General features: G+C 48.9%; 1 protein-coding gene across 1 annotated transcript in view; it reads right to left on the reverse strand.

Annotated features, from left to right (window-relative positions):
- The window catches only part of LOC128731114 (tetraspanin-2A), a 38,969-nt gene extending 13,733 nt beyond the window's left edge, over nt 1-25,236 (reverse strand). Inside the window, exon 1 of the mRNA XM_053824211.1 lies at nt 24,842-25,236. Coding sequence (XP_053680186.1) covers nt 24,842-24,940 — 99 coding nt within the window. The 5' untranslated portion in view covers nt 24,941-25,236. The remainder of the gene's footprint in view (nt 1-24,841) is intronic.
- Nucleotides 25,237-26,350: the final 1,114 nt, after the last annotated feature.

The raw sequence follows: 26,350 nt of genomic DNA on the forward strand, positions 1-26,350 counted from the left end.
CAAACAGCGATAAGAAGATGACCATAGCGTACAAGCAGCAATCTTATTCCGTCAAAGAATGAAAAGAAACTCCCCAAAACGAAAGCAGACAATCGTAAAGAAGAAAAAAACCACGATCAAGACAAACGGTTGGTATTGGAGACGATCAGAGATAAACACACCAACCACCCGTTTTCGATGGTGAAGCTACAGTGGGTGATGGTGTGTGGTGAAACAAAATACAGGAAATAATTTGCATTTTCCTGCTCCCAGGTTCACACAGGTTTAAGCTTCGTTTTTCGCTTCGCCACATCCCGTAGCGATTTATTACCACTGCACACCGTGCATTCGATTATAGGCGAGTCGCCTATTGGTGAAACGCGCACGAAAGACCACCGTGTGCAACAAAGAAAAGCGTCTCCTACCGACTCGATCGGGCGTGGAGCACCAGGCGTCTCCATGATCGGTTCACTTTCTTGCCACGAGCGACCAGGCGCCTCCATTACGACCGCAAGCAGGCAACCGTTAAACAACAATACGATTTATCTCCTTTCTCGGTCAACCCGAGGCGGAAGCAGGACGACAGAGGAAAGTGAGCTCTCTCTTCTTTTTTTTTCAAACCAATATTGCAATGCAATTGGAAATGCAACCCTGCTTCCGCACGGGGACAGGCAGGCGAACATTATGTAAATCAGCATGAAGTGAGCATATTCAGTCTGCTTCTTGAACAAATGGAAGCTCCCCGTGGGTGGAAAGATGGAAGGAAGAAAACAAAAAGAATAAAACCCGAGACCACCGGTGTCCAGTCGGCATGGTTCAACCAATAAGTCGTGTGGGAATAGCCGTTTTCGCTCCCCCGGGGTGGTATCGCCATCCGTTCCTTTCGTTCGGTCAAACACTTTCGAGCGTGCAAGTGGTTTTTTTTCATGCACGGGAGTGTTATTTTCTCGCCAGTTCCTCCTGGGGGATGCGATTTGCATTTTGCAGGCGTGCTTGGAGAAACACGCCACCAAAGAGAAGCTGAAACACGCTTATCTACGTGCGCTGTATGGCGGATCAACGTGTTCCGGCGCGTCGAAAGAAACGCCTCGCAACGGTGACAGTGCATTTCGTTTCGTTTCGTTTCGCTTTGCATTCAGTTTGTTGAGTATCTGCGTGTGTTTGAGTGTATGTGAGTGTTGTTTTCCATTTGCCCGTCCCAGAATGGACGATGGTTGGCGATGTTTGATCTCACGCTTTTCGAGCGCATCGGTATTCCATTTGTTGCAATTTGTTTATGGGTGAGCATAAAGTGTACGCTTTATGCGGTAGTTTTCCAGCGAGGGTTATAAGCGTACGAAAAGGGGAATGGTAAAAAAATTATATTTTCCTCTGATTGAAGTCTCGTAAACAACTCGCGCGTGTTTTTGTAGCCTCATGTGTATTATTTGTGACCATGGAGCAGATTCTACCATTTTGCACTGATTGTATTCATACCGACAAGTCAACGCCTAAAGGTATGCAATGAACAGATTTTTTTTTAAATTAGTTTCAAAACTCTTTCTTCACTTATCTTGATTTAATTTCAATGCCTTCCAAAACCATTTTTATAGCTCCGTTGCCTTTGCTTCAATGAAAGTGGGTTTCTTCATCGCACATATCCACCGCATGAGAGCCTTTACCATGCAAAATGTCGATATGGCGTATATAATCAACGAAAACGACCCAGCTATGCATAGGTGAAATTAGTTCATCCTTGCGGCTTTCCACTGGGCGCTTTGCGTGAAATAAATGGAAACCAACTCAACGCAGCACACCGCTAGAGAGCAAAAATCCTTAAACTAAACACAACCGGCCACGTTTGGTTCAGCCCCATTCATAGGCTGATGAAATTCAAATGCGAACGATTGCCCAACACCTCAGTGGCCCTTCACTATGCAAAACTAAAAACTACCCATTGCTACTGATTTTTATCTCATTCCCATGCGGCATGGCGCAGTTCTGCAACCTTTCTGTACGTCTCTCGTCAGCTCCACCTCACCTTGCACTGGCCATCGATGGCGTCCAATGCGCGTCTAGTTTGAGTGGTTCGAGTCAATCCAGTCCGCAGGTACGGTTGAGCCGTCTGCTTGTGGCCGGGGTCTAGGGTTTTTTGAAAATCACACCCTCAAAAGGCCTCTCACACTCACCACACTGTGGGTCTAATTTCATATGCATTGAAATGGAAAGTTGTGTCGAATTTTTAATCAACTCTTAAATTATCATTCCACCAGCCATGTGGCGGCGTTTGAGCATGGGGTGCCACGTGAAACCACACCCGACGATGACGAACGCAATCCATCCGTCTTGTGTCTGTGGAACCGTTGACCGTCCGTTCGTACTCGTGGCCAAAGAAAATACAGGCCTGTATCCTGCGACGGTCCCGAGCGGTTTCCACTCGAGAATTGCGAAACCCCGCTCAACGCTCATTTATATTCATCGCACAACGCACCCGGAGTGGAGCGTCACCATTGGCCGCTCTTCGGTGGATCTCTGTCCGGGTAATAGGATCATCCGGGTGGGGCTTTCGCGCTGCACATTAATGGCACCGGGGCCGTAGAAACCGGCCCGTGGACGTATGATTTTTGCTTGATTTTACACGTGTTTTTGTTCCATCCGGCGCGGGAACCGATCGGACCACGTCGGGCCGGTTTTATGTGTTTCTTTCATCACATCCATTCATTCCCCAGTGTGGGAGGCCTTCATCTTCAAAGAAGAGGCCTTCGATGGGGAGCTTCCTGCGGGAGCCTCAATTATTCGCAAATTTATCTACGACCACCAGATTTGTCTGCAACGGGTTCGTCAAGATGGAGATGAAGATATCGTGCGTGGAATGTTTCCTTCTCTGGTTGGTGAGTTTTTTGTCTACCTACAACCCCTCTCCGAGAGCTCAAAGAAGCTAAACTATCCTAGTGGTGGCCTGTTTTACTGTATTTTCCTTCCCAGTGCCAGCAAAAAAAAAGAGACATCCATACACAAAACGCCCCAGTGGCTGGTGGGAAAATATAAATTTCACATCACACCAATTCAAGGACGGCATGGGACCCTCCCAGGGGAGATGACCCCCAGGAGCGACCCAATGGACGTGAGGACTCAACACGATGGACCCTTTTTCCCTTGCAGCCGAGGTGTCGTGCGGTGGGAAGAAGCTGGCGAAAAGTTATTTTATTTAATAGAACCGACCCGTTTCCGTCGGACGCATTTTCCCTTTCGACGGACGCGACCCGCTTGGGCTAATAAATTCCGGACACATCGCCACCGAAATCGCTCGCTTGTGATAGTGTGTGTGTGTGTGTGTGTGTGTGTGTGTGTGTGCGTGTACGTGTGCGTGATAGTTTTTCTACGAGCAACCAGGCGCCTCCATCATGGCGTGCGATCTCCATTAGAAGGCAGCTCGTCAGGCTTTACCATGCGTGTGGTAGGCCGGCGGCGATCGAGCTGACAAATGAATGGGGCATCCTTTTCGGGATGAAACTCATCTACATCCACTTCATCGTGCATGTCGCGTGTCAAGTCGACCGGACGCCTGACGAATCGTGCGCAATATATGGCACCCCCGTCGGGAAGGCGTTTCGGGGGGCCCAAAAGGGGCATGCGAGCGCTTGGGTAAACAAACAAAATTGGGAAATATTTCAACCCATCGGCCACACAAGAGATTGGCCCCCGATGGAGGTGTACGACCGGCAGGAGACGGTGAAAAATCGGAGCAATATTGTGTTGCTTCAAGCATAGCATCCCGGTCGGGATTGAGACGTTTGTGAGGACACGGGAAATCAGCGGGAAGCCACCCTTCACATTACAATCAACCCCATCCAAGAGGCGTGTGTAATCACCATTAGGAGAATATTTTCACTTCGAAAAACCAAAAATGGAAATGAACTCCACTCGGCACGATGGGAAGGGTTCGGAATCGGAATCACGGCAACCAACGATGAATGGCATAAGATATCAAGCCATCAGAATAAGGCAGCCATCCTGCCGAAACCTCTCCCGGGGGCCAATCTGCCCCCGTTTACGAGCTAATAGAACGAAGCGTAGAAGGTGGGAAACGGGTTGAGTGCCGCTTGACGGAAAAGGATGCGCTCATCGGGAGCAAGAGATCGTGCCCCATGAAATGGGGAGATCCTTTTCACTAACACCACCGATGTACCGATGACCTTTCGTCTGTGGATCGAAACACGCCGGACCCCGGACCGGTTGGGTTGGGCTTCTATTATTCATGCGATTGTCTCTAAAATCACGAAATGAGATTTATTTCAAACCATCTCGCCGAAACAGGGGCACGAGCCCTTGAGGAGACCGGAACGATGGAGTCGGAGAATGGTAATAGAGAAATTGCACTCCCACTCCGTGCCTAATCCCACCCGTGCCAGCAGTTCGTGTCGCACATCATGCAGATGCCATCTGTCAGGCGAACGAGCGGCCATCATGGAGACCGGTTGGGTTTGCGTTCGTCCGTTCCATCACTCCCTTTCCATAACGCAACGGATTCTATGTGGAGGGGTGAATTATTAACATTGGCTTTCCCGGACGTTGCCGGACTCGGGCGGGTTTACTGAGCCGTAGCATTCGTTTTGTGTTCCCAAACCGAGGGTCCTGGTGGCATGATTATGATCGGGTGGATTTGTGGGATGTGAAGATTTCGTCGAATTTATGCAATCATTAGCATATTTTAGGCTAAAGTGACGAGATGGGTTGTGGTGAAGGAAATTTGCTTGATTATCCACTTTTTTAAAACACGTTGCCTGATTATTGAGATGCGCTTTGGAGAGCAATAAAACTATGCCCATGGAATGGTTAATAAATGATTTAAAGCGGTATGATACGTTTAGTAGCGTGAAATGTTGCTGAAATATTTCACAAACCGATGGGGTACGATTAAAGATGAAAGATTAAACATTTTCCCAGTTCAAAGCCGCTAAAAGTGACGCGCGTGTGTGGTTTTGTGAAAATATCGTGCTGGCATGCAAAATTAAATCATATCTCTGGTGCTTGCGGTTTCGCCGCCAATCGGGCTGCATTTCCGGTCGCGCTACGGAAAAAACGGTAGCAAAAAAGGAACCGATAGAAGGAAGCAAAAAAAAACACAACACCAAACCACAACGCCATCGAAGCAACCCAACCGTTTTAGTGTCACTTAGTGGTCGATAGTGATAACGCAACAACGCGTCCCTATTCCGCGAGCCGCTTTCATCAGCCCGGTGTCCTGAAAGCCTCGGCGCCTGCAACGACGGCGGGCACAATGAAATTCGATTAAAATTTTATTACTTTTCCAATCATCCGTCCATCGGTTGGGTGGGATTCATTTTCTCGTTCGCTTTTTGGCCTTGCTTTTTTTTTGCATACGCCATCCACACGATGCTACTCGAGCCGCACATCAGCCGGTCGTTTGTAAGCAGTGGAAGAGCCACAAAAAGAGCCGTGGTCCTGTGAGCGATAGAGCGGGGTGGAATTCACCCTTGTCCGGTGCCAGCTTTACTGTACCCGATGTTTCCGATGTCATATTGTAGCTCATAAATAACATTTTCGATGCAATGGTGGTGCAGGCACGCGAACGCCGCGGTTGACAGTTTCACTCTGGTTGGGTGTTATTTTGTCTTTTTTCACTAATTTTTTTCATTTCATACTCCTCTCGCAAGCTGGAAACAAAAGGGCAGCAGCGTCGGTCGCAACCGAAATGACCACCGGATGCGCCGGAGCGAAAATCAAACACCTCCCAACCGGAGTAACCGGAGTTTCACGGCTTTCTGACCTCAACAAGTCGTGGCACGGTGGAAAAATCCGGCTGCTCGGAAAATGAAATTGCTTGCTCTTGCTTGCCTGGCACAGGACAAGCGTACGGGTGAGCTTTCGCCGCACAAATGGGCACAATATTCGTGGGGCTCGTGTGCGTATCACTTACATCCACTCACGGTAAGTATTCCATCGGCGTACGAAACATTTCCCACCCCGATACTGCCCGGTAATAATTCCAGCAACAGCAACAACAACAAAAAAAAACGAACGTCTCCCCTATTTCCACCCCAACAGCTACCCTGGGAAGAGGGAGAAAAAAAAACGGGGCGGCCGCTTTTGAAATTGAAAACCGTTCAAAAATGATTGAGAAATGCCTGACATGCTCCCGGGTCAGCTTCCGCGAGGCGTGGTGGGAGATGAAAATTATTGATACGCCGAATACGCCCTTTACGAAAGGGATATTCCACGCCACCCACGATACTCGGCCCGGTTTCATGGCCCCCTCTCTCTCTCTCTCCCGTCGAAGGGGACGTATTGATAAATGCTTGATGGGGTTTACTTTTTGCAATAACGCCTATAAATCATTCATCTCGGCCCCTGAGGGTGAGTTCGGGGGGTTCGAGGACTTTCGTCCTTTTCGGCTCGTGCGACGTAGGACACGTGCGGTGGTCGATCCCGAGGGATAGAAAAGGGCTTCATAAAATAAAACTCACCCCCATCGGTGGGCGGATAGTTGGCGCAAGGCAGGGCGAAAGAACTGAACTCCCCATACAGACCATTAGACGGTTGAAAGAGGGCTTTCCTTTCGATGAGCTATCGAGTGTTGCACCGGTTGCTTTTTGTGTGAATTATGGCCAAGAAAGGGAGCGCGTATCTGCTAAAGTCCTCGCGTTTGCATTACGTTAATTGCGTGCTGTATCATTTCCTTCGACAGTTCTTATGGCTCGACTGGGGGCAAGCGAGTCTTGCTGAGAGCGAATAAATTCCCACGACAGAAGATGAAGCTTGGGGTGGTTCTTGGTGGGATCGCGCAGGACGTCGGATAAACGGGAACAAACCCAACGACCCAAGCAAAACGGGAAGCCCATAAAACGGTTCGCATTTTGCATAAACTCGCGAGTAAACTGTGCGATTTTTCACGCCATTCAGCACACAGACACCAACACAATCCTGGATGGAGTCAGGATTGTTGCATTCAATCGTGCCAAGTGCACAAACTTTCATCGCATCCCGGTGGCTCGTAAAGGCGCATTTGCCAAGATTGATGCCGCGCGGAGAGCGCATAAAAGCGCGCGTACCGTAAATAACGTGGATGCCTTTTGCCGCGTGGAATGATACGTTTTTTTTTTATTGTTGCTTTCAGCGACAAAGTGATTTTGTGCCGCTTGTTTTGCTGCTGCATCACGTCGTGGTGCGAGGCTTTCCAACGCGCGGAACTTTACGAACATTGCTCGAGCAATAAACCGTTTCCGGGGTTTGCGAAAAAGCGACACAACTTTGCCGTTGAATAATCGCCCCTTTTGGGGCATTTAATAACTCGAGATTTACATGGCTTTGAGAGGCTTTTTCGCACTTGTTCGTGTTTCCCGCACGTGTGGCGCTAATTCATAATTCACATCACGTCCCCGGAAACTAGCCCCGTCTTTGGACACCTTTGACACAAAACAAACAAAAAATAATGCCCACACCGACGCGAAAGGTGTCGATTCCGGGTTCCACTTCCTAGGGGCGGATTTATTGGGGCCCAATTATATGACAACAGCTCACGGTGGCAAAAAAGAAAAGCCCTATTTAAACCCACCAGCCAAGCGGTTCGAGCTAAACGAAAGCCTCCCGGCTCAGGTGGCTCGATTTTGCACCCTTTCCAACGCTCCGGCTCCGGCTTAGCGAACCGACACCCTTTTTTTTGCGTGACAAAGCGCCGGTGATGAAATATTCAGGAAGTGGGCCAGTAAAACTCAACAGGTTACGGCCGGATGGAGCTTCCGGGCCTAGCCGGGAGGACCCACACGTTGGCCAATGTTTTGCTAATTTCATTTACACACCACTCCCGGCTGGGGTTTGGGCCCGGAAACCGGAAAGAATCGTAAAGCAAATGCGGAGGTGGATGATTAAAATGTTGAAAATATGATGATGCCTACATGCCGTTGGATTTGTGGACGTTTTCGTCCCTTTGGTGGCACATTTTTTTTATGTCGTTGCCCTAAATCGTAATCTCTCCCAAAATGAGCTCCCTATGGTGACCTCAAATTAGGAGACTAGCCTACTGTGGGTCGTTACGAAATATGGTGAACATTTCGTCCGTCCTTCTTGCTTTCTTTTGCTCGCTGACATAATACAAAAGAGGCACACACATTTTCTTCACGTTATGTCCGGCTACGACAAACGGGTCAAATTAAGCCATAAAACATCGCACATGATCGTGGTGGACAAGATTCGTGAAGTCGTCATCAGCGAGCCATATTCCGCTTGCGAAAAAAGGCACACAATCACACAACGCTTCCAATCAAAGCAACCCGGGATGCAGGTTGCTGCTGGCAACGACCGTAAATAACCCTCTCTAAATCGGCCGTTAGTAAGGGTTCGTTGATTTGCTTCGGTTGTAGTTTTTATTTGCATTCCGGTTCACCATCGCACGAAGCACGTGTGGTATGTGTTCTTCAATAATGTTTCACCTTGTCGCGTACTTTCTCTCTCTCTCTCTCTCTCTCTCTCTCTTCTCCACGCACCGATACGCAGGTTCGGCCATTTTGGAAACAAACGCCACAAGCGACGGAAGCACCCGTTTTCATTGCCGGTACGCATATTTCATGTAAACCTCCGTCGGAAATTGAATTGTGCTAATAGTCGTAACGACCGATTCGTCGGGATAAACGAGGACGAGCTTTCTTTGAGGCGGGATAAACCGGCGTGCACACGAAAAAAAAATGCACAACGAAGGAGCAAAAAAAAAAGGGAAAGCCTCACGAAAAACGAGCAACCACCATCGAAAGAGGGCGACAATTTCGGAAGGCCTCCAACGCGAGCGAGTTAGAATGGTTCGTCGGTCTTCCGTACCGGTTCGGGGTGAGGCATTTTCCGCCCGAACGCTTCAATGGGTGCTAGGTGCCGCAGCGAACGACATTGTCCGACCGTCGGTGGCGCTGAATTGGCATATAAATCAACCATAACTCGATATTTTCACCGTCCGACCACGAACCACCAACACAAAACACTCCCAGAATGTCGCTTCGTTGTGGTTTGGGGTGTGTTTTTTTTTTATTCGTTGTGTCTTTTTGAGGATGGCCAACGTCGAAAGGGACGGTAGGAAAAAAAAACGACATGCTTTTATGCTCAAATCATTACCCATTGGTGGGAGGCAGTCGTGCACGGTGAAAGCACATTGCGGTCTGTGGCTCTGGGTCTTTTTTTTTTATGACACACGGAAGAATGCCGTAATTGGCCACTCTTTTGCCCACTAGCGAGTGGTGATTGCAGCGACGAATGTGCGCATATGTTACTTCTTTTTAATGTGTCCTGCCGGAGCGCCATTCTAGCGTTTCAAGCGGCCCGGAAGAGCTGTCTCTCGCAAACGCTTATTGCTGTGTTCCAATGCCACCCACCATTGGCATGATTTATCTGCAGCGCGTTGTTCTTTCTTCGCTGACAAATAATTCCCCGATCGATCGGATGCGCGCAAGGATGCGGCCGAAAATGGTGGCTTACGTTGCAAAATTCCGGCCCGACAATAAATCACCCACGGATCAAGAAGCGGATGGTTTTCTTGATCGATAAATCAAGCCCGTGGCAAAAGGGGTTCTGGTGATTTGACACAACGCTGATGTATGTTTGTAGCCATTCTTAGTTTGCTTACGTGGCAAATGTGTGCTTCGAGGTGAATGATGGGAACGTGTATCCTTAAGTGTGCCGAAGTGAGCTCTTCAACAGTTTATAGATCGGTTTGCAAGCAAATGTCTATTTCATTTGCCGTTCTCTGCGACTGGTGTGATTAAAATTAAATAAAACAAACTGTAAGTTGCCTTTCGTTTGTTTTCTATCAAAGTTTGGACAATTGTCTTAACAAACTTCACTTCAATTTGCACTGGCAACGAGACGAAAAGAATGAGTTCTTCTCGGCCCTGGCGCAAACCATTGAACGCGTCTCGCTTTTCCCGAAAGACATCACCAGTGCGCTTAATCGTCTCGGAAAATGTAAATCGTTTTCCGTTCCCTCCCACACAACCGGGACGTCCTTAGCCACCCTTCGGCAAACTATCATTAAAATGAAGCTCTTCAACCCAAATAATGAACTCGGCGCTGGGAGTAAAATTTTACGAGACTTTATAATTGGTGTCCAGCGTCTCCTTTTCCGGCAGGTTTGTTTTTCCACCCCGTTGGCCACCGATAATCATCGTCGTGGTGCCGCTTTGTTGGCAGCTTCGTTCATTTCTTGTCCTGTTTTTTTTTCTTTGCTTCTTCGTTCGGGTTTCCATCGCACCGTTTTCCACGTGACTCGCTAACCCGTTCACATCCGCGCTCGCTCCAATCGTAATGGGGGAAGCTATCGAGTGGGTGGATAGTTTTTTTTCACCCTCTTTTCGTGCATGAAAGAAGAAGCTAAAATCTTACCCATTTATGAGGCGATTGGCTCGAAGAGAGCACCCTCAGCAAATTAACTGACCAATAATGCCGGACGGAGTTCGCGCTTGGCGTGGGAGAAAATCCGAAAAATCCACCCCCACCCGGGCCATCATGGCAGGACACTTTTTCCACGCCCGACGCCACAAATGAGAAGCACATAAAAGTTAACCGGCGGAACAACATACCGCAAAACCGTTACGTTTAACTGCCCGGTGCATGGATCCTTTCGCTGCTATCCGGGAAGAGGCACAAGGACGCGCGATTTTGCTGGCTTTTTTTTGTTGGCTTATTATTTCCATTCGCTTCACTTCGCAAGGACGATTTTTGCCATCTCTCGGTTGGCCATTAAGGAGAGATTGAGTTTGCTTCTTCGTCACGGTGGAAAAGTGATCTCTTTTGCCTGCCCTATTGTGCCGGTGAGGGAAGCCAGTGAGAAGAAAAGTGAGGTTGGAAAATTCTCATTTTCCACCTCCCACGCAAAGTGGAAGCGACCGCCACGTGCGTTCGTCTTTGGCGACATTAATTAACGCTCGCCGGTGGGATTTTGCCCCCGGGAACCAGCGAAACCGTTGAGGTGCGCCCGTGAGGGATGATGTTTTCATTTTCCACAGGACGTCTCGGTGGCGTAATTAGCGCGCACAAGCCCCCGGACGTTTCTGCTGGGGGGAAGAGTTGAAATCAAAATGTATTCAATGAACCCGACGCTTTGGGAGAGGAACAATGTTGAAGTGCTCGTTGATGGGTGCTTTCGTTGGGTTTGGGAAATGATTTTCCAAAATGGATGCGACAATTGTTTGGCTTTACCACAGCATGTCGAAGGGCTTGATGGAAAGTCCGGAAATATGTTTGAAGTTATCGAACAATGCCACCGGAAGTCACATTGCGTGCAAGCTCGAGATGAATCTAAAATAGGCTTGATGTAGACAATCGCTTCCTGGAGCTTCCAGTGAAAATGTCTCCCCTTCGCGAGCCGTTACATTGCTTATTCAAACCCACCGCACGCAATATTCATCACCGGCCGGGTTGTGCCGGCGAATGTTCATCAATTCCGGCGGCCAGAAGATGGCACCCCATTTCTCGGAAATTGCAAAACCACGAGCTCCATCGCGATAGCTCCGGGTCGGTCTAACCGGTCGGTGGGAAATGAAGCAAGATTAATGCCACCCACCAGCCATCTCACCACAGCCCGGGGAGTCGCGGTCAGCTAGCGTATCCTTGACAACCACCGGGAGTGACGGGCCGCCTGCTGCGTTGTGCCAAAAATTATTGCCACCGCGTGGTAACGTCATTTACAACGCATGCAGGGCCACGCGGGCAGTTCGCGTCGCTTTTCAAGCCAGTAACTAATATCCTGCTCGTTTCATATGCCGAGACTGAGCGTGCCCAGGTGAAGCCCAGCAGCTGGCACGCCCGTGGGCACGGGCATGGAAACACGTGTAATAAATGGATGCCTATCTAGCGTATGACACGGTAAACGCCATTTCTCTGGTCGTAGTATCTACTGGGCGCTTCCTTCCTTGGCACAGCTCACATGTCACAGTGGGAATCGGCCTGGTCTACGATGGACCCGATGCCTATTGATATGGCACTTGAAGCCGTCGAATCGCGAGATATTGAGCTCGTCGTCTCGTTGCGGTGGACAAGCGAACTGCATTCCAGGCACGACCGATCAGAAGGCTGGGAACAGCGATGAAGATCAATTGCTTGCGGGCATATTGGCTTGCGAAACTGCTCCTACTGTGGCATGTGAAGCAGCCTAGTCTCGTGTCTTTGCATGGGTTGTCGCATTAGCGAGCTTTAGACGGAGGCGGCTGTGTTCTCTCTTTCTCTCGACAGGATCCACTCAAGCCGTGCCATTTTGTGGTTTTCAGAGTGTGGAAGGACCCGAGAGCTTGACATTGAAACAGGTCCAGTTGGGTCTTCGAATGACTTGCAGCTGCCGTGTGGGTATTGGAAAAACACCCACTAGGTGCTATCGACGCCTCAAGGGAGCTGGTGCAAGGATCTGGTACCACAAAATGTTTGTTTGCAGGCTTTGCATTCAGCAGCGTGCTTGAAATAAGCTTTTACCCATTCGTTACTCAGCAGTATAGACTCCGAGAGCAGCTTAGAGATGCTGTAAAACGCATCCAGCACGTCCGGGCCATTTGTTCTCATTTACAGCTGTGGAAAAACGGACGTTGAAATCGCAACACTTCCCAACGTTCGTTCGGTTTGTTCATTTTTCCTAACCTCAATCGTTTCGTTCGATTGCGGCACCGATGATGGAGCGAATTCATTTATCCTTATTTACAACCGTTGGCGACTAATGCTGTTTGCTTGCAGCGTAGCGCATCGTCATAAACAACCAAATGAGATCGAAACCAACACGGCGTGGGATGAAACGCAATAAACGAAACGATGTGTTTTACGATTAATTTCGGTTTTATTGGTTTTCTGCTCGCAGGACAAGACACCGGTGGCATCGACCAGCTGTGTGGTGTTCTATATCGGAGGGGTTCTTTTTCCTATCCGCCTGCATTCGCTGGGAACGGGGGCGGGCCGGGGCACACACCGGTGGCTTTGTTTGCGCACGGACCGGAAATTGTGTTCCTTATCATGCACACGGCAGGCAAAACAATTCCTTTTCCTATGTCCTCGTAAATGCGCGTCACCATCCCAGTGTCTCGGTGGTCAACACGATAGCGGAAGGATATGAGCTAGATCTGTGTCGAATGTCCGTGAAAAGGGGATTTAATGGAAAAGCTCCGATGGATTTTATGCGCCTGAATGTAGACTAACCGGAGCACATCAACTCTGACTGCGAATATTACTAGGAAAAATTACAACTATTTTACCTTCTTAGGATATAGCCGTATCGCAAAAAGAACAAAACCCCTTTTACTCGAAGGTTTTCTGATCCGTTTTTGCATCGTGTTGCTTCGAAGCAAGTTTAGCCGATGATTTGCATCCTTTACTTCATTTACCATTGCGAAATGAGGTTAATTTATTCCCGCTAACTATCTTGCGTAAAACTACACTTCCTTCTAGCAGATAGTTGAAGAATGTTTTGCCATGAAAAAGAAACCACCCCCCTCTACCTCCATTTCAGTTTAAAGATTTTTTTGTTGAAAGTTTTCCCACCCATCCACGATGCCTTCTTGCCGCTTCGAGGAGTGGCAAAAAAAAGCAACTCACACTATCCCAACGATACCCGCCAATACAGCCACGATTTTGCGTTGTTCCCGAGCTGTGAAGAAACAAATGGACGAAGGAAAAAAAATTTGTCGAGGTCTGTGCAAATCGTCAGCCAAAGAACGAGACACAAAACGAGGCAGTAAACCACAACAGTACCACCATGGGACGCGAGGAACGTCACGCTCGAGGGGGTTCCTGACGCCAAACCAAATCAAATTATTGTTTTGTGAAGCGTCCGAGAGCGCTCCTTGGGGATGCTTGGAATTGCGGTTTGAATTTGAACCGCGAGGAGCATAAAAAAAACGCACCAAAGTAGAAGGAACAATGGAAAGCGGCATAAAACAGACAAAACTACTCGCCAGATCTGGGCGGTTTCGTGTGGTTCCGTTTTTTTTTCACTCTCCAACGCTTATGGTTGTTGTTTTTTTTGCTTCGCCTAGTTGATGCTCTCTGTCCCTATTGTTCTTCGCCGGCCTTGGGATGCGGGAAGGACCTTTCCGCTTCGGCCAACCGGTACCCCGCAAGGGAAACCATCAACGCTGTCCCGTGGGGGTCCCCGGACAGCATCCAAGCGAAACTTTTTCGCTAATTTTGTTTGCTAAATCTTCACCCAACAAAGCGAAACTCCACCGGTTGAAGCGGTGCGCCATTTGCTTGTGTGCACGCGGTTCAAAGGAACCCGGTTAAAAGGGGGGTTGCAACTGCCACTTTGGGTGAGAGAGAGAGAGAGAGCGAGAGAGAGAAAGGTTGATGTCCTTTCGTGTATCGGGGTGTGTAGAAATTTCTTTTATTTTGTTCGTTTTTATTTTTTTCAAAGAAATTTACAACACCAGACCAACCGATGGCGTGATAAGGCGCATTTTAACTCCCTTGCAAAGGCTCCCGTCGAGACAAATGGACCGACAGTGTGGAAAACGACACGTTACTTGCTGTGGTGGGTCTCCCTCCCAGCTTAGCCTTTAATTCGCATTAATGGCGGCTGAAGGCGGTATTTATGGGTGTTAAAGTTGGTTCGATTCGTACCGTTTGCGAACAACCGACCGACCACAAAGGCTCTAATACGCAATTTATCTAATTTCTGATAAAGAGCACCGGGAAGGCGGGTTTGAAGGGTGCCAGCCTCGCACCGCTCCCGCATCATAACGCCCTGCGAGTTCCCGGTTTATGCAAACCCCCACAAACAAGTGAAGTGGGATGAAGTTTTCGAGCAAACTTTTCAATCCTTTTGACGGCTTTTATACTAATTGAATTTTTCTGCTTCCCCCCCCACGGATCATTCCCGGTGCCGGGACACTGAGCATCTGGGAAAATAAAGCACGTTGGAGAAGCGAAGAGTGAGTGAGAGAGAGAGAAAGAGCGAGTGAGTGAAAGGACTAAAAAGGACGAAAGCAAAAAATAAAAAGGCGTAAGCGACGCCGCCTGACTATCTTTGCACAGTTTTACCGTAAAACATTCTTCTGTTTACATCTACTTGACTCAATGGCCGCTCCTCCCCCCCCCTCTTTCCCCCTCCCACTCTCCACCCCACGGGTAGTATGCGGGCCATTTGGTCGTAAAATTTTTGGCCGGTCCCAAAAAGGCTCTTAAGAAAAATGCCTTCCGAAGGCACACAAGAAAAAAAAACGCATGGAAGGAATTCACGAAACCGGGGAAGCCCCTTTTTTCGGGCTCTGATCTCGTTCAGGGACCACCTCCTTTTTGCGCCCTGCCCCCTCCCTTTTTATCCTTCGAAAAATGGCCCCATCGATCGGGGGGCGAGTGAGACGACTTGTTGCGAGGCACCAATCGACTTGATGGATCTCGACCATCAGCAATCCCAGTCCGTTCGGGCACCCGTTGGTTAACCTCCCTTCAAACCGGTGCCGAAGACAACCGCGCGGGTGTGCGTTCAACAGCTGCCCCAGGAGAAAAAAAAACAGGGAAGCAAAAGCTCCTCGCGCGCCGGAATTGAGGGGATCCTGGGTTCCGGTTCATCGGCATTAATAGTCGTCGGTCGTAAAAATGTGCTGCCACCCAAAAGAGGCAAAGCGAGAGCGAGAGTGAAATAAAAATCGCACGCTCCATTTATTTTCACCGGGGTCGTGTACGTGTGTGTGTGTGTTCGCTTTCTTTCGAACTAAGAGTGGGTCCTAAACCGAAAAGGGTGGGTTGGGAACGCGCGCAGCTGACAAGCCGTGATGCGCCGTTTGTCGTCCTGCACGATACGCACATTCATGGGCGATATGATACCACCGGTGAACCGTCGGCCGAACCGTTGGATATAGATATTGCAAAGGGACATGTCCTTTTTTTCGCAGAACACGCCAAGACACGAAAAAAAGGACCGTCGAAACGGCACATCAAACGCATCGCGTCGTCGCCGACGGTTGGAAAGGCATTCCGGTAGCCTCCGTTGGCTTCACTGTTTCCAGTTCAATCAATCAACCACTAGCTTTTGGCTCGCTTTGGAAGGCTCGCTGTCAGCGTGTTCGCCTTTTGTTAGAAAATGGAAATAACCAAGTAACCAAGTTAGTGCCAATAAGCATATGTCTCCCGTCGTGCGTTCGTGCGCAATTAATTTGTATTTTAATCGAGTTTCACACGCCCCGAACGACAGGACGCGCGTTCCAAGAAATTGGATCCGATGCCATCGTCAAAATTGTTATCGCGTGGGTGGGGATATGGGGGAGGTGCGCATAAATTTCTCATTCACCGAAGGTTGCTTCGTGTGCCCTTTTTCGTGTGCGCACCAGACCAAAGCGCACCAGACCGAGAGCGAGTTAATGATGCGAGCAAGGGAAAGTGAGTTGCTTTCTCGCAGGTAGCTTAGTTTGCGCATCTAATCACCGATTGTGCCGCTTAATTGCGTAATATCGTACGCAAGCGCACCGGGTTTCTTAATTACAGCACCAGCAGCGAACGGAAATGGAAGCAACGCGTCAGCTTCGTAGCTTCGTTAGCGGGCGAATTGTTCGTGGGCGGAAAAGTCGATTGCAAATAAATTATGCGCAGCCGAAAAACGGGAAACCATCCTTGCGGTGGTTTTTTTTTTCGAGCGCCGGAAATGCAGTTCGTAGTGATTCGAATCCGATTGTGGTTCGAATCGCCGGAGGCAACCCGGTGGAAAATTCGCTTCGCTTTTCCGGAGCACCACGGCGTAAGAAGCTTATCGGGCGGGTTTTTTTTTATCGTCCCCAATTTCCTCGCCGAACCGAAACAGTTGCAATTTGTCATTTGCCCAGGGGCAGTGTCGTTTGAATTGGCGCCCTTTTTCAATATCCACTTTTGACAATGTCTCTCTCTCTCTCTCTCTCTCTTGCGCGCGCTTCCTTTTCACGCACCACAAAGCCGTTAAGTAGCAATAGTCGCGCTTTCCAAATATCGAACTTTTCTTCTACCGGCGAATGAGCGACACACACGAACGCCTACGGCTTAGGGTGTGAATCTGCCAAACCCGCGCCAAAATGGCACACCACCACCAAAAGTTGTCTCACCCAACCGAGGGGCACTAATTTCACTCATTTCTTTCCGTGTTTTTTTTTCTCCTGTCGACGCCTTTACGTTAGCCACAAAACCGACACGAGTCTCGTTTTAAGCGCTGTTAATTCAATCCAAAACGGCACCCAGCCGGGAACGGGTGGTGGACGGGTGTTGGGAAGGTGATATGAGGCGGGGGTGGGGGAGGGTGGTTTCACCCCCCCCCCCCTACGCATACGCCCCCACACGTGGGGTGCATTTTAAAAGGCACCTCAGCGTGGACTGCTTTTTTTGTGTGCTTTCTCTCCTTCCAAGTAACGCCGGCGCAACAAATGACGGGTGTGGATGTGGGAGCGACGAGTGTGTGGCGTGTTGGCAAATCAGGACACGCCAGGGACACTCATTTGCGTATGAATTATAAATCATAAACGCCACCGCCTTCGCCATCACCACCCCACGCCCAGACACATGCTCGCGACGTGAGCCGCATGTGAGAGCGCACCATCTGCGCGCGTCCTTCACGGCACCCAAGGGTGAAGTCCTTTATGAAGGAGGGGGGGTGGGTGGTAGGTGGTGAGCGAACGGAAGCAGTAGTTGCCCTCCTTCACCACCCACTCGCCCACCCACCCATCACAAAGGTGCTTGATGGGAAATTAAAATTCTTCGCAGCACACTTTCCCCCTTTGCTGGCTGAATTCCCGACGACACCGAAAAGGGATCTTTTATCCCCGAGCTTTCTGGCTGTTTAGCGAGCGGCATTTTATCGCCCATCCCTCCCCTCCACCCACGCCCACGCCGGATCGCAGATCGCGAGTAAAAATGGGCACCGCGCGTTCGCGCTCGCTCACTCATTAAATTCCCTTCAACGTCAGCGCGCGGGTTGCGCAATTTCGGTGACTTCCCTTAATGGAATAATCTCATTAGTATCCCTTTTCGGGGGCCGGTTGTTGGGCGCTGGTATGGGGGAGGGGGGGAGGTTTCCACCCCCCCCCCCTCCCACATTCGTCGACAAACTTACTGCTGCTGTTGGCATGCTTTTGGTTGGTTTTTTTTTGTCTTTCGCTTCTTTCTTTCGTTCACTTTCGCGCGCAGGACGAAAGGTCGACGAATTCCCTCCGGAAGGACCGGGATCTAGTCCTGTAATCGTTTAAGCGTGCCGCCGTGAAAGGGATCGCCGGGAAACCCTGGCGAATTCATGCACTGGAGGTTATTAAAGGGTTGAGCTTGAAGGAAAGAAGCCCTCCTTCCCCGGTGGAGAGCAAAATATTTTTAATAGAATGCTTCACTAAAAATGTGCATCGCTTGCAAAGATGGCACTTCCTTCTGTGATCTTTTGGGCAGTTTTCATGTGGCTTGGTTTCACGTGCAGCTAGCGGGAAACTCTTTTTCAAATCGCTCTTGCTCTTTTTCTCTTCATGAGACTCGACTTTCCACGCAAAAAAAAAACAAACCCCTACGAGCGGTGGAATTTCCAGCCCCCAGTTATGAAAAATTTCTAGCGTGAAATCCGACCCAAGCCAGGAGAAGAATGTGTGCCCGGTTGGCAATCACACATACCGAGGCACGTGCTGGTCAACCTCCGCATAAAAAAAGAGGGCCCCTCCCAGCCGAAGAATCCGAACCCGATGTGAGAATACCGGCGGTCGAGCTGTTCGGATGAATCTTTCGGTCGCCGGCCCCAAAAACCTCTCTGCGTTTGCTAGCGAGAGACGCTTATTAAATACTTCACCCCTTCGCTAAGGGTTGTGTCGGGCCAACCGTCGGGAGTCCGGATGGGTTGCGTTTTGACAAATTTCCCCTCACAAATATTCATATTTGCGTCGGGGTTTAGTTAATATGTCACTCGCACGACCCGAGAGTGTGGGTTTTCTGCCAACCCAAGACAAGATGGCGTCTTTGGTTGCTGGCGTGCCGGGTTGAGAGGTTTTCCCGAGCGCATTGCCAAATTAATTGCTTTCGACTGGTTGTAATTGGATTTTTGCCTTAGCTAGCTCCTTGGGAAAAATGCCACCCTCGGCGGTGGGAGAATGATGAAAAATACCTCATTTTCAAACTAACGAAAGTCTTTTAAATGATAAATAGAACCGGATCCACGTTTGTGAGGCTCCACTTGCATCCGAAAACCGTGCGTGTGTGAGTTCGAAATACAGTTTCTGACACAATTACCACCCGCAGTAGCGTAATGGTGCTTATGGGTTCTTTTTCTCTTTATCTCTTCCACCGAACGAGTTCAGGATGTGCAGCAAGAACAACAGCAGCAAAAAACCGCGCGTAAAGATTGACTTCAAAGTTGATTGAATTAAAACTTCAACTGGAGAACGGAAAAATAACACCCAAACCGTGACGGCCAACTTTACTTGCGGACGCCAAGAAAAAAAAACACCCATCCGATCGCCCGATCGTGCGCTAGTCGTTTCGATTCTCGCCGATCAGATTTTCCCGGGTTTGGGATTGGTGGGAAAACTCGAAAAAAGAAGAACGGACAGAAAAATAAACACAACCCACGGCGCACGCTGTTGCATCGGCTAAGCGAACTGCAGCCGCATGGAGAAACTGGCCACCGGCTTCCGGAAACCGCTCCCGAAACGAGGGAAAAAGATCACGTAGGAATGATAAATTTTCACACCACATAAACCGTGCTTCTTTAGGGCTTTACGGGTAGACCCCAGCGCGGGGTAACTGGGTCAAGGAATGGTGTGAAAAAATCAGGAAGTTTCCGATTCTGAAATTGAGCCGCGCTCAAAAGAAGAAACTAGCTCCAGCCAGCGAGCCGCTGTGGTGTGTATGAGTGTGTATGTGTGGAGTGTATAAAAATATAAGCAGCGCTAGAACATGAAGCTATAAATGTAATGCAGGCAGGAAGAAGCAAAGAAGCAAAGCAAAAAAAACTGTGCAAGGACTCGAGCCAGGACACGAGAAAGAAACGATAAAAATACAACGGCCAAGAAATACGGCGCGCAATAGTGCGGAAAAAGGACGGCTTCAGGACGGTTGTTTCAGTTGCGCTCGCCTGTTTGGTTGTGATTTCATTTCATTCTGGGGGGCTGGTGTTTTTTTCCCACCATTTTCAGATAATACGCCTCCTTCCCCTCCTTCCCTCAGCCCCCCCCCCCCTGGCCAAACCTTGTCTGACTTTACACGAACACCAAACTTTCGGTTGTGGTAGAAACTTTGCCAGAACTTCCGTCCATTTTGCAGTTTTTCCTCGCGCACTCGCTATTCACTCTAGCCTCATTTTTTTTTCTCTTCTACTGTGTCTCCTTTCACGTCATCTTTCCCGGGAAAACCAGCGACGTGAAGATAGTGTAGGGGAGCAGATGGGGGAGAGTAAAATCGGCTGTACACTTTGCACTTTATTTCGAAACAGCGGGTTCGCCCGGTTCCGGGAACAGTTGTACGGGTCGTAAAATGGACAGATAAAAACACCAGAAACCCTGCTCGCTGGTGGCGTTGGGTGTCGAGCCGGGGTGGGCTCTTGTTCCGGGCTGACCCCAACCGGGTAGAACTGGTGTTTCGGTGTTTGTGGAAGCATGGGTGAAGACAAGTGGTGCAACCGAGCGGAGGTGCTTGCGTCAGCGAACCCGTAAAAGGAAGTCTATTCGAAATGGCAAACGCAGGCGAACAAACGAGACGAGCGGCCGAAGCAAGCTGGCTTCAAGCGGTTGTACGGAATTAGGGTTGAAAGGGAGAAGAAAAAAACTAACGTTAGCGAATCGATCATCCGTGAGGATACTCGCGTTGCGAGATCCGATCGAGCTGATTAGAGCGGTGATGTGATGTGGATTTCATGGCTTTACGAGACGTACTTGATACAAACGTTATCACGCCGTTTGCTTGTGATTGTTCTGTTTGCAGAGTAACGACCGGTGATTGGGTGGTGTTTTGTCGTGCTTATATTGCAGGTTTGACTGGTTTGATTTTCTGTGACGCATCAAGAGCGGAATGTAAACATTTCGTTATCAATAATCCTTAGGCGAATCACGCGCTAAACGCCTAAAAGTATGCAATTTAATGTTTTGCCCTGGTAATACTATTTCAAATTGATAGCTCGCTCGCAACGATTCGTTTTTTTGTTTGAAACATCTCCTTGCCTAATAAAATCCCACTTTAAGACACAAAGAAACGATAACGTACGTTCACAAAGGACACAAAGCACACAAAAAATGTCAATTATGTCTCGTCCACCGCACGTCTAACCGAATTAACTCAACTTTCCCCAGCATCTAATTGAAGCGGCTCCGTTGTTAGCTTGCTCCCTGTTTTAAAATTTACTCCAATTATGCTAAAACAAGGGTGCAATGCGCTCCCAAACCACCCGCTCCGAGCCATCTGATCAAACATTAACTCCGAGATTAATTTATTCGTCGCCGTGTAATTGCCAGCTCGTGGTGCGCACTGCATGCATATTAAAAAACCGAGAGAGATTGTACTTTAAATCTCAACTTTCCCGTCAACTCCTGATCTAATGAACAAATTCGCCCACACCCAACCGCTTTACCATCAGGGCTGGACGCCATCGGTGACTTTGCAGAGACAGCGCGCTCGGTGCCAAGGACCGAGACTGTCCGCAGAAGCGCCCGCTTCAGTTGTTCACTCTAATTAATATTAATTTGCTCCCGCTCGTTGTGCCCGTTGGCTAGCTGGTTGGTTTGGCTGGTTGCAGGACACTGGTCGAGTTTTCTTTCGCCCGTTTCGACACTCAACGCTACGGGCTGCTTGTTTTTTCGTTCACTTAACTTTCCGTGTCGCCTCCCGAGTAATAGATTACGGTCGAGGGCACGAGTTCACCAGTGTTCCGTTTGCGCGCGCGTTCTCGAGCCACTCTCTGGTATCACCCATCACTGGTCATTCATGCTCATTACCATCGGATTCGGGAGAGGGAATTGCTGCCAGCAACCCGTGTTGACCCGCGGCCAGGACAAAGAAAAATCAATTTGTTCGAACGCTGGCCTTTCTGGGGTGTCTGCCGTCTTGGCGCAAGATGCAGATTTCAGTCTCTAATTACACTGAAAGCGAACCGACCGGAGTGTAAATGTGAAATCGATAACGCTGGGTAAAGGAAGACCGAAGCGAAAAGAACATCTTCCAAAATGGAGAAATTATTGAGTTTAAGATTCGTCCTATCGGGAGCGATTCGGCGAGGGAGTGTTTAAATTCGTTGCCAGTAATTAAGGCTTTTTCCTCGGTATCTAGCAATCGCACGACGCCTCATGATAATCTGACGCGTCATGTAACGCCCGTTGGGACACGGGAGCGAAATTAATTGCATCCCCAACCTGGCTTGTTTTTCATACAAACACACCCACGTGTGACACACGCGGCACGCGAGACGAAGATTCATTTGCTAACCCCAAAATACACGTATTAGCTCGTAAATTCGCCACGCCACGGGAGTAGAGCCCCGCAGGCTCGATTAGAAGAAAAAAGGATCCTCGCCCACGACAAAACACGCACACCCCCTAACGGAAGGATGGTAAATTTTATGCTTGCAAACTTCCCACCCACCGGTACGCAATAAAACCGAGCCCCCGGGTGCGCCCAAAGACGCACTCCATCATTTCGCCGACATATTTGGGATTCCGGTAAAATCCTTAAGCCGGGGGTGCGTTTACGCACCCCGAAGGGTGTTGCTGCGAACGATTTGTCTGCCTTTCTGCGGATTGTCGAAAATTGCCGACGAGCGTGGGTGGTGGTTTGTGCGGGTGTCGAAAAGGATGAATTATCCTCATGTTTTCTCGCCACCCTTACCCGCTCTAGCCTCTCACACCCACGTCTTATCGGTTCGCATCCGGAAATGAAGAAAAGTGCCACGGAGAAACAGACAGCAGCACTCGCGAAGAGGCCGATGGGAAGAAATATTTATTTTCCTCTCATCCTTGACACCGGGGGTGTGTTTTTCCACCCTCCATCGAGTGAGCAGGAGACCGGCAGCAAAAAAATGGACGGAAAATTTTTATGGTTTCCGTCATAAATTCGGCAATTTTATGTCAGTTGTGAGTTGCTGGCTTTTTAATCCCCTCAAAGTGAGTCTGGCATTTTTTTTCCCGGCACCGTCCGATCCGTCCGGATGGGCATCGACAGGCTGGAATGTGCCTTGCGTTCCCAGGCCACTTCCTCGGCCTTCCTTTTGCTTGCGGGAATTCCTTTGTGTGCCGTATTTTCGATATCACTTCGCCGGGAGCCGGTGGGATGGTTTACGAGTTTGGTTTCAATAAACAGGCTCTAAGCCCGGCTGGCAGTCGAGGCATGCCATGACGAGATGGGCCGAAGTGGTGATAGAAAAAAAGGGGTCCTTTCCGGCACGATCACAGCATGCTGCGAATGGGTTTATGTTGCCCTTCTAGCGCCCTCGTCAGAATGGAATGCTCGACCCCTTTTTACTCCGGGGAAGGCTAATCGGACAAGTTACTACGCCAAACACTACTAGGGTAGTTGTAACAAAAAAAAAAAAACAAAAGTATCATAAAGCACACGTCAACCGTCTTATTTTGCAGTCTTTTTCCGGGATGGAGCCGTTCTCGTTGCTCCCTTAAAACCTTTGCCTGAACGTCATCTCAGAGTGAAGGGTGCTTGGGCGTTCGTTAAAACTCTCCAACTACGGCTGGCAGGCAATAAATTGCAACATCATCCCATGCAAACAATCGGATGCAATCTGAACAGGTTGGGTGTGTGTGTGTGTGTGTGTGTGTGTGTGTGTGTGTGCGGGTTTCGAAAAAGCTTTCTCCACCCAGGGAAGGGCTTCGAGCTTTTTTTTTGCCCCATTCAATCTTTTCCAACATGTCGGTACATTTGCTTCAATTAGGTGCTTCCGTAACCCGGACCGTGTTCTAGTGTTATCTTTGCAGCTTCAACGATCTCCAATGTGCTTTGTTTCGTGCCGGAAGAAAACATGACCAGTGGAAAAAGGATGGGCAGCGGAAACATGCATAACATGCTTTGGTTCGCGTGGTCCCAATCCAATCACGCCGGAAGCACAGAATTCGGAACAAGCGGTACAGGAAGGAGAGAGAGAGAGAGAGAGAGAGAGAGAGAGAGAGAAACAAACAGAACGGTACCACCAGAAAGATCGATTTCCATCGTAAAACTCGGCTGGTTGGGCCGAGAGTGCATAAAAGCTGTTCGGCGGGAGCAAATTGGAGTGCACTTGATTGGGGATGGAACGATCTGGAGGCGGGAATTGCATAAAACATAAAGCAGGAAAAAACAGCACAGGGCTGGTTTGTACAGGTGATGGACAGCTTTAAATGGAAAAGTCCGTAAGAAAAGCTCAAGCTGGTGACGAAGCTGTACGTGCGCTTTAATGCTCTTTTTAAGCGCTTTAATGCACTCCAGTACTTAGTGAGTCATCATTGTAACAGAACCGTTTGGTAGATGAATTAACCCACCAGGTGATCATTTGACCTTTCACCATATCCTTTGTGTGTGTGTGTGTAATTTAGCCAAATTTCTCTAACAAAGAAAAAACACATTTAACTCCCACGAAGCACCCAAATCGACGGGTTTGATTTATCCATTCGCTGGAGAAAAAAATGTTCCAATAACACGACCCCGTTCGGTTGAACATGCTTATCGCAAAACACGCACTCGTTGCGATAAATCATGCGACGATAAGCGGCAAAGGTGCTCGACCAACACCACTTCCAGGCGGCAGTGATAACGCAGCACACACACACACAAACACACTCGCACCCTCACGATATGTTGCGAACGCTGGGGCGTGAATCACTCCACAAATGGAGTGATGATTTCCAAAGCCGCAGCGTGGTTCCACGAATTCCAATGATCTCACGTCATATTCGCGTAGGCAAAGCTTTCGCAGCATCTCGTCACCATGACAACGCACACGTTCACTTACCCATGCGACAATGTTGAAGCAGAACAGCGTGTACTTGATGCAGGCGATTTGGTTCGACAGTCTGGCAACACTTTCGCCTTTGCCTTCACCGCGCGCCATGACTCGGGCGGTTTTTTTTCTATTACTTTGTGAAGCGTAATTGAGTCACTAGGATTGCAAAATGAACGTCACTCACTCACACACACGCACACGGAGCCCTTTTTTAATTGCTCCAAAGTAATGCTGCCACACGTGCAACTGCAGCTACTGTTGCACCATATATGTATCTGCAAAAAGGGTTCAATCCACGGATGGAAACAACGTTCGCGAACAACTCGACCGATTGGTTTCGACTGCGACGGCACCTGTCCTCGGAAGGGCTATGTTAGGGATGGATTTGGGCCGTTCCTAGTTAGCGATACTACGGCGAACCATCGCAGATAAGATAAGATGGATCGTCGCCCCAGTGGGCGCTGGCATGATATCAGGCTGCGTTTTTTACGCTCTTCTACCACATGCTGCTGTCGTAATATTTGCTCAATTGTGGTAGAGCTGTTTGTTCGCTGGTGTTCGTTATCAATGGTGGAAGGTGGAAAGCGGCAGTTGGGGTGGCTTTTATGTGAGAAGTTTATGAAAAAGCTTGTGCGTGTGATGCAAAAACATTCCCACCAAATGGGCAGCACCCGGGGGCGATGTTTTTGGTGCGATGTTTTATTCTAAAATTAGTGTGGTAGCTAAAGGAAACATATCTTACGCGTTCTGTTTGTGCTTGGTTGCGTCTTATCATCCGGTTATGTCTAACTTTCATTTGTTCTTTCATGGCTTACCTACATTTAGCGTTAACCTATCAAAAGCACAACCAACTATTCATTGTTTTCTTCGCAGCACAAAGTAAACATCGCACTTATGGTTCGATAAAATTTTATTAAAAATTGTCTCAATGAATACAATCCGTACAGTTACGCTATCGTTTGAAGAGTATGTTCGTAAAATTCGAAAGGCATAAAAAGACAAGTAACGACGAAGCTAGCTTATGTACAATCGACAGAAAACAATTTAAAATAAAACGAACTACGTGTCGTCTCGCTTCCGCAATTGATAATGCACGGAGCTATTAATAATACAATATCGATAATCGCTAATAGGTAGGCTTCAGTAAACGTTCTAGGCAGTATGGGCGAACCCGCATCAGCTGAGTATTGGGGGTGTAGAGTTGTCGTTCGTTGCATAAAAGCGATCCCTGCGCGTTTGCTCAGTTTACGGTACTAGCTATTTCTAACGTAACTGCTGGTGCTCATGAGTCACGCCGCCATTTGCCATCGCTGCATCGGTTTCATTCCAGCGCTTATCGGGCCCAGTTGAAGGGGTGCACTTCAAGGACGTGACCGTTCGAAATTCACGAGCGAGAAAATTATGTACAAAAGAGTATAATAAAAAAAACAAAACGGCATCTTAAACGGCGCAAGCGATGAAAAAACGCTGGAGGCTACTAAATACTGCGGCCACATCCTGCTTCTGGTCTGCCCAGCC

The sequence above is a fragment of the Anopheles nili genome, chromosome 2 (genome assembly GCF_943737925.1).
Source record: "Anopheles nili chromosome 2, idAnoNiliSN_F5_01, whole genome shotgun sequence".
NCBI lineage: Eukaryota > Metazoa > Arthropoda > Insecta > Diptera > Culicidae > Anopheles > Anopheles nili.